A 15,779-nucleotide genomic window follows, 5' to 3' on the forward strand; every position below is an offset into this window, starting at 1 on the left:
AAATTTAAAGATTTGTTCTTATCAAAAGAAATAGACAGAAGACATTAAGAATGTGAGTTTAAAATAACCCTCCCTACGAGATCTATCTTCATTTGCTTTTTTACCATAGTTAATTATGGAGACAGACCTTACCTAAATTTAGAAGGTTTAAGAAGTAAAGGAAGGGAAGGATAGTCAGGGTTTCTCAGTCTCTTCTCAAATGCCTGTTGATTCATGGGAATTTCTTCAGACCACTGTTGGCATCTAGAATGCATATTGTGTTGGACACACCAACAGTGTTTCTAAGCACAGCATGGCATTTCAGAATATATACTATGCTGCTTATACCAGCAGTCTTTCTATGACTCATTCTGCAACACAAAGTGTAAGTTTCACAGTGAAGAATCTGGTGCCATAAGGAAATGCCACAACCAATATCATTTGCAAAAAAAAAAGAGTGAGTTCTCAGAGTGCAGAGCTAATTAGAGGGCTGCTATCATTCGAGGTCCCAGGCCATTCTTATCCATTGGACACACTTCCCTCCACTGCTGCGGCAAGCTTAAATTTCTTCTAAGAGGGTGACATATCTTTGGTAAGAAATTATCAGAGAGTTAAAATTCTCCCCTACAGATCTGGCATATTCTGGTACCTCTGGGGTGCAGTAGGTTGAGGACACAAACATCATGGAAATTTTTCCTTAACAGTCTTAGAAAGTCATTGACAGAAACAATCCCTATTACTGATAAATTTGTGTATTTAAAATACATTAGCTAGACAAGTCAGCCCCATGGCTTATAATGATTTTTGCATCATCAAAATTTCTTTGTTGATTTTGCACTTTTTTCTTGAGTAAATTCTATTAAACATTAAGCTGTATATTAGTTTTATTGTTGACTCACTGTAGGAGGGATATGCAACACTGAGGCTGGATTCCTCTGCAAGCATTAAACTTTTAGTCTGGAATCTTGCTCTTGCAGTATTTTAATGAGGTACATTTTCAAAGAGAGTGCTAGCTATGTAATTACTCTGATTGTGAAGCAACGGGCTGACTGATTCCCTTTGGGTCTCTTTAGACAGACACAGTTGCAAGAAGGAGTTAATCTTCACTTTTCAGTCCAATGATGTTTAGAAGCCTGCGCTAATTTCGTCTTCAATGAGCTAGTGGTGTTCAAGAGGCTGGAAACAGTAAGGACAGATGTATCATTTGATTATTCATTCGGGTGTGTCTGTTTTCTCATTGTTTTATCATTATCCGTTTTCCCTTGCAATTTGTTTAAATCGAGAATCATATCGTCAGTTTACATCAGTGCTGCTAAATTGTTGATATTCTCTTGTTTATTCATTAAAGGATGTCTGAAGACAGGTCCTTCATAACTACAAATTGGCTGAACTATAAAGTCATGTGTCTATAACTGTGTAGCATATGTAGTAGAGTCTGGGACTCAACTTCAAATGGACTATCCTAATTTTGTGATCCTGAGGAATCTTCATTCATAGCTTCACTTATTGATTTAAAAGTCTCTGCATTGCGAGAAATGTTAGAATAGGGCAATAAGAAACACCACAACAAAATCCTTCAGCATTAGGGTTCCAGTTTGATACCAATTCTGGCATTGGGCAGCAAATAAACTAGACCAGTTATTAGTATCTTTGATCAAATTGCATAGTGTATGATAATGGATAAATAAAATACATTTAAGATACTATAGAACTGATTGTAGGACAAGTAACAACACAAATTCACAAGATCACATTATGTTTTTGCCAATTTTTTCATGATGCTCAGTATTTTGCCACCAATGCCTGTGTAAAAAGAGGGGACACTTAAACACTGGAGAAAATTTGTTCTATAACAAGAATCATTAATTAGGACTTGATATATAATAAATCGAGGGTGTGTGTTTGATATCAAAATCATTGCCAGGACTAAGAACTCTCTAAAAATTATGTTATTGTGTTAGGATATGTAGTTTATGAACATAAAGAAGGGTTCAGAATGCTTTAGTGATTTTTCTTGGACCCATATTAAGCATGCTTCATGAGCATAGTATAACCTCTGTCTTCAAATACCTATGATTTTTAATTCCAGGCCTGTCATGGTTAGCAAGATGCCCCATTCCCCTACTTGAGAAGAGCATGGGTGTATTAGTGAAGATTTCTACTTAGTGATACATATCCTAGGAAAGCAACTTCAATAAGGAAAGATTTGCTTTGGGTTGTGGCTTAAGAGGTTTCAGTTAACAGTCTACTGCCTCTATTTTTAAGGGCCTATGTTAAGGTAGAAGAATGTGACAGAGGAGGCTAGTCACCTCTTGGAAGCCAGGGAGTAGAGAGTATTAGAAGAATGGGACCAGGACAAGGAATGCCTCTGATGCCCTCCTTCCTGAAAGTAGACCCAGCCACCAAATTTCCATCAACTCTCAGGAATACCATCAAGTTGTAAATTCATAAGTGGATTTAGGAGTGATTAGGTCACAGCCCTACTGATACAACCACCTCATAATGACCAAATCAACCAGCTAGGGACATAGCCTTCAGAGGATGACATTCTTTTGGTAACATTTCATACTCAAACAACAACGTAGGTATAAACTTAAAAAGAGACATTATCTCACCCATGTTCTTTAAGGCTTAGAAAACACTAATGTGAATATGGAAAGCAATAATTTCACAACATCAATTTTTCTAGATATCTACAAATCTAGAGATCTACAAAATCTAAATTAATTTGTACAAAAATTTCCATCTTTTAAAAATTGAATAATCTAATTCTTTCTCACTGCCAGGATTGATGGGTTAGATTTCATATTTGACAATAGCTGAGCTCTTTTCATAAGAGAAGCACATTCTAATTAAAAAGAGAAGAAATAGGGTGGAGCATCTTCAAGCTACAATGAGAATGTTGCTTGAATAGAGTTAAATTTCCAAATATATTGTAAATGATGTTAGCAGTCCAGTAAAACAGTATTTTGAAATCACCAATTGTCAATAATATTGGAATTCCCAACATCATCTTTAGAGCCTGTTCTCAAAATAGGGGACTGAGTGTCCTTTGGTGCTGTTTTGATAATCTGGTAAGTTCAAATCATCTAAAAACAACCTCTTCACATGTCAGTGAAACAAGTGAATTTGTGTGATCTCTTTATAAAACAAACACACCTTATATAAATGTCAAGACAGTTAAAGCAATTTATTTTCTTGTCCCACCAAAAATTATTCTTGCAAGATTCTAACCTAAAAACATAATACTACATATATAAGCAATATCATATGCAAAGATTTTATTATATAATTTTTCAAAATCTGAGAAAACTATAAAGCTAAAGTATTATAAAATATAACATAAATGTTAAATATTTATGAAGGCTTAGTAATCTAATATAGATGTATTGATGTTCTACTATTGAGTTTAAAGTTATATAAAAAGTTATAAGAACTACAGAATTATTAGGTTTACAGGACAAAGGATAGTGTATGCCTGCTAGTGTATGCCAAATCTATTCTATTTCTTATTTTTTATACCACATGCCAGATAAGGATTGCTTTACATAGAAGTAACTAAAAAACAACTTTAACAAGTATTTCATGGTAACTGATGGAAGCAGATGCAGAGATCCACAACTAAGCCCCAGGCCAAGCTCCGGAGTTCAGTCAAAGAGAGAGAAGAGGGATTATATGAGCAAGGGGGTGGAGTCAAGATCATATTGGGGGAATCTACAAGGATTACTGAACCAAGGTCAAAGGAACTCACAAACTTTAGACTGAGAGCTGTGGAACCTGCATAGGACCAGACTAGACTCTCTGCATATGGGAGACAGATGTGTAGCTGGGTCTGTTTGAGGGGCCCTAGCAGTGTGATCAGGATCTATCCCTGGTGCATTAGCTGGCTTTATGGATCCCATTACCTATGGTAAGATACCTAACTAACCTTTGATTTAGTGGGGAGGGGCTTGGTCGTACCTCAATTGAATATACCAGGCTTAGCTGTCCCCCCATGGGAGAACTTACCCTGCTGAGGAGGGGATGAGGAATAGGTGTCGGGGGAGGTGGGGGTTGGGGGAAACAGGAGGAGGGATAAAAGGAAAATCTGTGGTTGGTATGTAAAATGAATAAAAAATATTTTAATAGCCTCTAAGTCTAAAGACATAAAAATAAAGACAAACATTTCCAACTTAAATAAAAAAGTATCTCATGGTACATAAGCATATTGTGGAATTCTAATTTAAGCATTAATAAAGCTTTGCTGTAGCTTTGTCCACACTTTTTTTTCCCTAGAGAGTTGTGTCAGGCTTTATGGCCCACAAAACTAATAAACTTAACATAGAAAAATATGGCCATTAAACACTTTGTAATAAGGTCCAATAGATGAAGGATTTCACTAAACTGGAGGTCTTGTTAGAGGTTCAGAGGGTCTAGTCTCTCAGACCTGTTGACTAACTCAGTGGTTGTTAAACTGTGGTCCTTTGACAAGCAATACCAACTGAAGAAATCATCAGCAATGTAAGGACTCAGTGTAGTGCAGTGTATCTCTCTTCAGTGGGAAATCACATCAACCTATTTAACCACAGATATGCTTTTCTGATGATGTCTATGGTTGCAAGGGAATGAGAGATAGAAACTCTTGCTCCATACATTTACTTTCACCACCCAGTAAAGGTTGCAGCTCTTCTCCACATAATTGGATAGGGAATGAGTTCTGAAAACTGGTAAAATGCAATCATAGTCCCAAGGAATATCAGTCTGAAGCAGTTTGCCAAGTCCAGAGAAGATACCTGGTGTTTAACTAGATCCACAGACCTATTTACTGTTTATGCCAATGTGACTCTCAAAAGACAGCTTAGGAATCTGCATTTTGTAAAAATTTATAATTGATATCTCTAACTTTAGCATCAGTCTCTATCAATGGTCAAAGTCTTTGATCTTTTAACTCCTGAGGTTTCAAATATTACCACCTTCATTCATGAAACCCCGACCTCCCATCCCTGAAATCTAGCAACCAGGAGAAGATAGGAGGAGTCTTGTAATTTTCTAGAAGCTTTGCTTTTTTGTATAGCAAGATATTTTCCCATCTTGCAAAAGTTATTCATGAGCCATTAGGTCTCTAAGCAATTTGTAAGCTTCTTAAGGACATGAAAATAATATCCTGCTGTCTTCAATTCCCCTCTACACAGTAGGTGCTTCATTCATATATGAAAAACTGTAGCTATAAATCTAAAATGCTTTCCTAGTTTCAAAACTGGATGTGTTGTTTTCCCATCCAAACTAAAGTCCATCTGAGTCAGGCATCTGCTGCTCACCACTAGATATTTCAGCTCAAATTAATTCCTCGGGTCATAGGTCCTCATGTATCACAGAATTCAGTAGGAGAGGAATTTTCCTATGAAATCAGAAAAATAAATCTTCAAAATTGCAATCAGGTAATAAACAATTTTAAGGCTACCAGGGACACTTGAAAGTGTCCTTGCAGGTCTTGGATTCTACTCTTAGTGCATGAAGTAAATTATATTTGTGCTATTGGTGTGTGTATGTGTGTGTGTGTGTGTGTGTGTGTGTGTGTGTGTGTGTGTGTGTGTATAGCAGTGCTAAACACCATAGATAATCAAAACCAAGGAGAAATAAAACTGTGTCTACTTTTCACACATTCTTGTTGTTGTTCCAGGAACCCCATATGGTGCACCAGGTCCTTGTGCTTCTACAGCAGTGTTATGTCACCCATTGCCTTATATATAGTACTTGCATAAGCACCTTTCTTGCATATGAATTCGATATGTTTCTATTTATCAATAACAAGACAGCTTAAAGGATCCTCTATCTTGTCCATCTCTGAATGTTTCTGAATTTTCTGTTTGGATTTAGTTACAATCTTCATGGAATAGCTTGGTTATTTTATATATATATATATATGTGTGTGTGTTTATTATATATGTCACATATATATCATATATAACATATGACATATAAACTATATATTATCGATTTGTCTGCCCAGTCTCCATTTTCCACTAAGAGTTCTTTAAGGTGAATACTCATCTTCTATTCAACTTCATATTCTGGGGTTAAACAGAATACATAGTGCAGAAAATAAAAAAATGAGTGATACAATTGCTAAGATACATATGTCCAGATATGAATCATTATTGAAACTGCTTGAGGCATATATGGTGGTTTACATTGTGTTTTTCTATATTTGATTATAGAAAATTTTCCAGAATACACAGAACAATTGAAAATACTGAAAGATAGATAGATCTTTTCATCTATCAGAATTTTTCAGTCTCTCCACAATGGAGCTCTTATATGAAGAACTATGAGCTGTGTCTTCCACATTTCTTATCTCATAAACAAGATATTTAAAGTCACATTTCCTTGAAATGAAAGAAGTGTTGTTTTAGAACAGCTACAGGCCACAGATATTGTATTTATTGGGAATTTCTGCTGAAACTGTATTTTGTTCTGGAGAAAATTCTATGGTCTTTCATCTTTCTCATGTGAATTATAAATTGTTTAGCTAGTTTTTCTGTTCTGAACAGACTTTTACTTACCCTCTGGATAATCTATGTGAAATATTTCTTACCCTTAATTATTTCATCAAAGTTGAAGCATTAGAGTCAATGGCTCTGAGTGTAACTGGAACCAATACTCTGTGACCTTATCAGTCACAGCTCTATATGGTATAAACATTCCTTTCCTGTATCCATATATTCCACCCAGTGCTGGGGCATAAGAATTCAGCTTTAGCTCTTTCTTCAAACTGGAATCCCCTCCCTTATTCTCCAATTTGAGAAATTGTTTTTTTTCACTTCTAGGTGCTATGCATTAGTTCTATTTTTCTAAGAAAGCCTTCCATAGACCTCTTTTTAAAGATTTCCTACATTAATGCTGCCTCCAAGAAACATTGCTTAGGTTTATGCTCATAGTTTTATTTCTTTTATTGTCTTTGAGATTGATTTCTGTTACTATGATGTGAGGTCTCTGAGGGAATCTTCCATTAATGTTCATTTTCAGCATCTCATCATATCAATCAAAACGCAACATTCAACATTCATATTCAGAATGCAATATGATATTGATGACATTCCCGAAGTATGAAATGATATCAATCTTATGTTTTCCCTACTTATTTTCTTAGTGACTATATGTAAAACCTTAATTATTATATTAATACTCCATTATTAATTTTGTCTTACCATTTTATGTGTATATATTCCTTGCATGCAAGTATATCTGTGTACTACTTGCATGCATGATGCCATGGGAGGTTAGAAAAAGGTATTAGAGTTTCATATAGTTATGAGCTACTAAGTGAGTGCTGGGAATCAAACCTTGGTCCCCTGAAAGAGCTGCTGGTGCTCCTAACCACAGAGACATCTCTTCAACCTCCATTACTCATCTTTAGTTTTTTATTTTTACAAAAAAATCCTTTGATTGCTAAATATTGCATTTAAATTGAAGATTTTTTAATTTAAAATTGTCAAAACTGGAAAACTATTTTAATATGGGGAATAGCGTCTCTCACCATTTGTTTCTATGGCGGACTCTTCCAAGTTAAGCATATTGTGAGCTATATTATTGATTGGTGTCATAACCTCAGTTATGCACTCTACATTAGCATAGCCAGTGTCTGTTTTTGTTTGTTTGATTTGGTTTGGTTTTTGAGACAGGGTCTTTCTATGAAGCCCTGCTGTCCTTGAAACTGCTATGTAGAACAGGCTGGCCCTGAACTCACAGAAATCTGCCTGTATCTCTGCTCTAAGTGCTGAGGTTAAGAGCATTAGCTACCATACCTGGCTCTGGACTGCTTTTTAGTTATTGCCAGTACAAAGAATTAATGGCTTGAATTTTAGCTACCATTTTTCTTGATCCCCAACATGGCTGGTAATTGTAGACTCTGGTTGGTTTTATCTATGCTTAGAGATTGTCATATTGTGAAGAAGTGTATATAGCAAGGCTCAGTTGCAGCTATTATATCCTTCCTGAATCTCATTATCACTTGACTCTACATGGACTTACCATTCAGTATCATTGGATATAAGTCAATGATGATTAAAATTCAATGCAGAATTTAGAAAGATGCTTAAGAGACTACTTGGGTTTTGTTTTGTTTTGTTTTGTTTTTGTTTTTGTTCTATTCTGTAATGAGGGTCAGGAGTTTTAGCATGCTTAGATCCCATACTTAGATTGGGGTCCAAGCACCGCATAAATCAGTTGGCTCTTGCATGATCTTATTTTCTGTGAGTGTATTTCTCACTGATGGTTTGCTTGGTCTTTGGAGATAACTATAGACAAGACAAATCTCTCTTGAGTATGTTTTTATTTATTCTCTTTACATATATTAGAAGAAGTCAGTGAAAGAACAGAAGGTTGTGGTAAGAAAAGCAATCTGTAGCACTCAGTGGTATTTGACTTGGGTCCTCTTTCAGCTCCCAGATGGCTTGGTTTTTGATAACTCACCGACCTTTGTTTATTATCTACATAAACTAAGAGAGCTAGGTTAGACCCGCATTATTTAAAATGTATTATAGGGCAAAACCAATCTCTCTTCATACTAAATGAATATGGGTCTTATGCTATATATAGTGGCACTGTACATAATTAAGACTTGTTCATTGAACAAAGATTTATCTCAGATTATTGTACATCACACAATATTTATAAATATGTTGGTATATCTGTATTTATGGGTATATAGAGAGACTCAAGTATATCTATAACAATAACTTGGATATCCACCCCAAGGCTGTCATTCAAATCAACTCAAAATTCATTGAATCTATTAGGGAGGAGTTAGGTTTACAATTCTATTACCACACATTTGAAGCTCCAACTTGAAGTGTCAATCTCAACACAGTTTAAATGAATTAAAACTGAAAATCAGCATTATTGCCTCAGGTCTTTAGTCTGAAGCTTTTAAATGTAAACTTCCTATAATGCAATCACCAATGATAGAAAAACTAGTTAATGTCTTACAGTACTGGGAAAGTTGATACTCCTCAAATATCTCCATGGTGGTTCTTGACTTGGGTACCCAGCCCTAAAGCAAGCGTCCTTGATCACAATACAGTAACTGTAAGAACACCACATCCAGAGAACAAATACTAATAGGTGACTAACTTGATATCAATGCATATTATTGTGATTGTAGAAACTGAAATTATTCTATTTGGATTTACATAAACACCATGCTAACCCATTGAGGCAGAATCCTAAGAGAATTAAAGACCGTTGTTTAACATACTTAGAAGTTTACTTATGTAGTGTTTTTCAATTAGGAGTTAAATAGAATTACTGTGTAAAATAAGGAACAAATCAACTTCTTTGGTCTTATTTCATCTCATTACAGTACCTTTTTCATTATACATAAGCAGAACTTGCCATATATTGTGAATACTTTAAAAATGTGAAAATTGCCTGAGAACTTTGCATGGATTTTGACTTAACAACGTTATACATTATTGAACCTGTTCTGTAGAGGGGAAAGGATACTGAAGTTATAACATACTGATAAATATTAACATATTATGAGAAACAACACATGTACCAGATGTGTTGATGATGATGTCTTCATAGCTATCATTCTCGAAATTAGAATGATTATTGTAAGTGTGGAGAGTTAAATATTTCCATATCTCTCATCATATACCATGTGAGAGACGGATTGTTTATAGCTCAGCATACATGTAACTGGAAGTAACATGAGCAAGGACCCCAGAGTCTGAATTCTTTCACTTAAGAAGAAACAATGAGAGCTTGTATACATAATTAACATTAGGCGACTAAAGTTAAAAACTTCCAAGTAGATGTATATTCAAATAGTTAAAAGCCAAGTTAATCAACTTTTTCTTTAGATAGCCATGATTTCAATAATAAGATTGACTTTGGGATAGTAAAGGTGAGATTTTTATTAGAGAGATCACGTCTCAGAGGCATCGTGCTGTCCTTGTGTGCACAGGTTTCCTGGTCAGGAGACCAATGATTAAAGTGGCTCATTGGCAATTGTAAATGAAACACTTGCAAATTAAGTGTTCAAAGCAAATTTTTGCTGAACACCCATTAACTCCAGTTTATATCATTTCATATCACAATCAGCAGCCCAGCTCTACCCCAGCACCTCCTAACTATTCACACACACACACACACACACACACACACACACACACACACACACACACACAGCATTTCCCTCAAATTCAAGACTCTTCCAGAGGAAGGAATCACCAATGACCTCAAGGTGTGGTAGGCAAAACGAACTTGACAACCAAGAGCAAGCACTCAGGATGACACATTTAACCCACAAATCACCCTAAACCCAAATAATTGGCTTCGAGTAGAAAGAGAAGGCTACAAAACACTTCCCTCCCAGTATCAGTGCCCAGGTAAACAGAAATGAACTGTCCAGGTGCTAGGCTGCTCTCTATGTTAAGCATGCATATTCTAAAACTTTTGCTTTGGCCATTAAGCCTTTGCAACTTCTGCAGCATCTGTATCCAGTTCGGAACCAGACCTGACCAAGCGCACAGACTGGGAGCGACCACTTTACCTTCTGAAAAATCAATCAGTCCCAGCAAATGGAGCAGCTTCAGAGATGCACATATAATCACAACAATACCCACTGTTTGCAGTCCTTCCGACTCCCACTCTAGAGTCAGCATCCTCTAAGCTCTCAGAGCATCACAGCCTCCGGACCCCTTTGGAGTGGAGGGAGTTAATTAGAGAATCCGAGCAATGTCTGGCTTGGAACAAAGACTTGCAAGGGGGGAAAGTGAGCAGCGGCTTCTCACAGATGCACAGTGCCAAGCAGGCGGCCCCCCGGGGTGAGGACAGACCTGGGCTAAAGTCCAGCCTCTCATGCTGATGCTTGCATTTGCTTGAAGGGGCTCAGTTCAGCTACAGCGCATCCAGGCTCCGGACCCTGCGCTGCAGCAGGCAGGTGGGTATTCTGAGTTCAGAGCTGAGGGAGAAACATCTGTTGGAGAACCTAGACTTTTCAGGGTCCGTGGAGAAAAGACACTCCCAAGGAACTTGCCCTGGAGAGCTAGTGCTCCAAGCATTGATGATGCCAGGCTGGGCAAGGCTGTGTGAGCTAGTTTGCTGCCTGGGAAGCACCAGTGTCCCTTTTCTGCTACAGCCGCTGCTTTTGCTTCCCAGAGCTTCCTCTGGGAGAAAGCTCAGCCTGCTCTCTAGATGGAGAGGGTGGAGGGGCAGTTCTAGTGAGTGGTTGGTGCCAAAGTCCCTGTGACTGCTTTCTTTTTGTGTGTGTGGAGAAAAGTATAATACTGAAACATTTCCACGACTACGTAGCCAAGATCAGCTCTGCCACTCCAGCTGTTCTGGTCCGTAAGCACACTATAGCAAGACCCACTGAGTCCTCAGGTTTATGCAACAACAGAGACAGAGGGCAGGGCAGAGAAGAGCACTTAAGAGTCAGAGGATGAGCACCACTCTGAAGTCTAGCCTCAGTTTCTGCTAGGCAAAGTTTCACAAACTTCATTGATGATAAAAATCACGGTGCTTGCTTAAGAGAAAAAAACAAGGTCTTCTTGTTAAGAGCCTGCTTCAGAATACATATCAGAGTGTACTTTGACTGCAGCAATCCTGATCAACAGGAAATCTTGGTCTGCCCTTAGCCCCAAAGATCCTATCACTCTCCAGTCTCAAAGTCACTCCAAGGCAAGAGGCAGCATTGAAGGAATGTCTGGGACTCTGGTCCGTGCCAGGACCACAATGGCTTACTCATTCAGTTGCTTTTCTCTGATCTGCCTAATTCTAGGCCATCAATACTGGTGGAATTGCAAGGAGAATCAGGACAGACACTGTGGACACCTATAACTCTTTGGGATCCATGAGTGCTTCCTGGCCGTATCTCAGACCCCTAAGGAACTCACTTTGTGTTCCTATGTTCTGTGAGCTTCTGCAAGACACTCAACTTATTTGAAAACATTTCACATTCTTGAATTTAGTATCAGGATACTTCAGTTAAAGCTCTCAATTTAAAGGGAATTGTGGGAAACAAACTGGCTCTAATAGCAGTTAACATTTACTAAGCACTTGCTATGGGCACAAATGTATGGCAAAGTAACAAGAATTAACTTACTCCCCATAGCTCAGTGAGATAGGTATCATTATCATCTTCATTTTACAGGCTAATAAACCAAAGTTAACATGCTTGCTAAGTTGTGGGCATCATGCCTGAGAAGCAATAGGTATCTATCTAGTTAATCCCTGGTGTTTATCCAGTTGCTACACTCAGCTTTGAATGGTACCCTATTGCTAAAATAATGAACAACTTCCATCCTACATTTTGGGAAAATTTTAGTAGGAGATGAGGCACTGGACAGAAGGTGACCAATGAGTGCCGTGGCCTATGGAATAGACATCTCTACAAGACAAAATAGGAGCACAGGAGGGTAAGTCAAGTATGAGGGGTGGTGCCAAGAGTTTTAAAACAGAGGTAAACATTGTGAATGACAATAGTTCTCATTCTTACTAGAAATAGGATGTCAGACACACTTGGGTTATACAGACTTGAACTAAATCCTGGGTCTGCTGTGCTTGAGGAAACAACTCCTTATGACCCTCAGTGCTTCCAGGTTAAAACAGAAATGCTACAGCCTTCTGACCTAGCAGCTATGAAAATTAACCTGTAATGTGGATATCTGAGCACAGTCTGTGGTACCCTTGCTCCACCAAAGGACTTGGGAGATAACTGGAATGTTAACTCTTATGAGGTTCTGCAGGGTATCATTGGATGAAGTAGCTGTGCCCTTTCCTGGGTGTGTTGCTCCTGCCCTAGTTGGGTTCTAGTTCTTGCCCCAGAAAGACTTGCTTGTTGATTACCATAGTTACAGAGCTATTTTTCTTCCTTGATACCAGGAATAAACTTGAGCCACTATTGCTGTCCCTTATGAGAGTGTATTCATTTTGGATTAAATGTTCAAAAGAACTCTCTCCCTAACCACCATTCAACCACATATTTTCCTTAAAAAAAAGTAAAAACAAAATGGCACTGAAATGAAGTTATTTTTTGCAGGGTTATATCAATACAGGGTAAAGCCAGGACTTAAAATCTTGAAAGCAATTCATTCAACATATAATAGCCATCAATATTTGTATTGTAGCAGTAAATTTCTGTATAAACCTCATCCCTTCATAAATCTTATTATTCATATTATTACTCTGATCAACAGAGAAGAAATTCAAGATTTAAAATGTTAAGGAATGTGTCTGTGCTCAGTAATAGCACTTGGAAAAATTGGGATTAAACATAGATATCATAGGTGTTAGGTCTTATACATTTACCCTTCCCCACTCCATTTGCTCTGCAACATAGTGGCCAGTACTTCATCTGTGGGCTCTGGTAAGGGCCTGTGAGGTAAAAATGCTGGAAAAAACTTTTAGATAAGTGAACAGTTACTTGAAGGGGGTGAGACCACATCTGTGGACCAGCCAGAGAAAGAGAAGTGTAGATTTCTACTTTTATGATACTGATCCATTGTGATCCTTTAATCTCTCAAAGGAGATGACTTACTGAAACATTAAATTGATTATTTCCTTCTCTTTAGCAGCATCTTCAGTCTGAGATGTTATCAGTGATAATACCTGATCACTTTCATGTCTTTGCAACTTCTTAAAATGTTACCCTGCCCTCATTTGCACTAAACCGGTCAGAGGTGTGCAACAATTCAACCCCCATACTCTTGACTCCACATAAATACACAGCTAAATGGAGCATAGTAGAAAAAAATGCCTTTAAAGACATATTAGCTGTCAATCTTGCCCATTCTACTATTTCTTCAGAAATATAAACAAGATTATACTGTACATATGACCTCGTTAAACTTAAACAATAATTGATAGTGTAGAGAATGGCCATTTCAGTATATGTCACTTTGTTTTAAGGATTATTTTGAGCTGAAGGTAACTGAGATATGGGAGATATATGAAAAGAGATGTGTGACTTTCACTTTCTGTCTAATGACAAGGGATAAATACACAAATTCCTCTTGGGCAGGCACTCTCCCTCTACTGTGCAGCACTGAGCTGAGCCTATACAGCTCTTAATTTCCATTAGTTGCCACCATATATTTTACTTTCTGTAATTTGTCACACCTAAAAGAATAAATCCACTTCTTTTTGACACTTCTTCACAATGTATCACTTGTTGTTGAGATGGCATATAATCTGCAAGGTCTAACTCTTAAAATTCTGTCTGAGTTTGCAGTGCAGTGGTAGTGCATGCCTTTAATCCCAGCACTTGAACTTCAGAGGCAGAGGCAGGCAGATCTTTAAGTACAAGGCTGCCTGGTCTACAGAATGAGTTCCAGGAGAGCCAGGGCTGCACAGAGAAACCCTGTCTTGATAAAAAACCAAAGACCAAAAACCAAATAAACAGAAAACTTTGTCTCAATATCTGAGTATCCCAAATTTATACCTACACATTACATGTGTTAATAAACTCTTTGGTTTAACCCTGTTAATTTGTCTTGTTACTCTAATTTACAGCTAATAAACATAAGGGAGATGGAGAAAAGATGTCTTTACCTACACACACACACACACACACACACACACACACCCTTTTGAAACAATCCCTATTAAAAATACAGATGCTGGAGTTGGTGGGTTGGCTAAGAGGTTAAGAGCATTTTCTGCTTCTGCTGATGACCTGGATTCAGTACCCAGAAATCATATGACATCTCGAAACTGTGTTCCTCCAGTTTCAGGGGATCCCACACCTTCTTCTGACCTCTTTGGGCACCAGCTATGCATCTCCCCCCCCCCACACACACGATAAACAGTTATACCCATAAAATAAATAAACCTTTAAAAAATGAAGATGCATAAAAAAGAGGCAAAATCAACTTCTTGGAGATCTAAGGATTCAGGTAAAAAAACAAAATTACTTTAAATCTCTAAGCTTACCTAAATTCTGTCAGATTTAGTAATACTAGGATGACCCATTAAGAAATTAAACAGATATGAGGAAAAATGTATTCTCTCAGTTAATCGAAGATAAGAAAAGTAAGCCATGAGTATGGTTGGCATTTTGGGGGAGCTTCCAATGAAGAAAGAGGCCTAACACAGGTCTTTATAAATGAGTTTGAGAGTATAAAGCCTTCCCTGCAGGACGAAGGGTGTCCACAAACTGTTGATTAACTGGGCAGTAGTTAGAAGAGGCCTCTTATCATCAGAATCCGACAGAAAAGCAACGGGACAGACAATGTTGACGTGCAACTTTTTGGGTCTCTTCTCATCAAAAGATTTTTTCCACCACAATAATGGAAACTGTTCACCCTCAGGTGTCTCTATTCTATTCAAAACTACTTCTCTGTCCTGAGATATTGAATGCCTTTTTATCTTGCAATTCCTAGGTTACACTGAGGAGCTCCTTGTATGGTCTCCATGGGAATTATCTGGCCAAACAAGCCTCATGCTTTCACTTAGCTCAGTCTGAAAGTTTGCTAAATGTGTCTTTAATGGATTTTTCAAAAATACATATATGGATGTCCATTAAACAATTAAGCAACACAACCTTCCGATCCGAGTGCTCTCTTGAATGCATAAGGATGATCACATTTTAAGACAGTGAATTGAGGGGGAACTCCCTTGCATCTTAAGAAACTTGCAGCAACATCACACAATGTGCTATTATAATAGTTTCTAGGTGTCTTATGATCAGAGCATGTACATTATGGAATCATCATAAAAAGAAATTATCTGGTTATTAAGGTGTCTGATAAACTTTCATTTGAAGGTCAACTTTTGGTGACATGCAACTTTCCTCCTCCTCTTTCCCCTTCTTT

The 15,779-nt window shown here is 37.5% G+C and overlaps 1 protein-coding gene across 4 annotated transcripts in view; it reads right to left on the bottom strand.

Moving 5' to 3' along the window:
• The window catches only part of Kcnip4 (potassium voltage-gated channel interacting protein 4), a 1,069,170-nt gene that overhangs the window by 194,313 nt on the left and 859,078 nt on the right, over positions 1-15,779 (bottom strand). Inside the window, exon 1 of one of the 4 annotated variants that reach the window (XM_006976098.4) lies at positions 10,517-11,132. The exons of the other annotated variants lie outside the window; for them this stretch is intronic. Within the exon in view, the coding sequence (XP_006976160.1) occupies positions 10,517-10,628 (112 nt within the window). The 5' untranslated portion in view covers positions 10,629-11,132. Of the gene's footprint in view, positions 1-10,516; positions 11,133-15,779 lie in introns of those variants that run through there. 4 annotated transcript variants of the gene reach the window in all.

The sequence above is a fragment of the Peromyscus maniculatus genome, chromosome 10 (genome assembly GCF_049852395.1).
Source record: "Peromyscus maniculatus bairdii isolate BWxNUB_F1_BW_parent chromosome 10, HU_Pman_BW_mat_3.1, whole genome shotgun sequence".
NCBI lineage: Eukaryota > Metazoa > Chordata > Mammalia > Rodentia > Cricetidae > Peromyscus > Peromyscus maniculatus.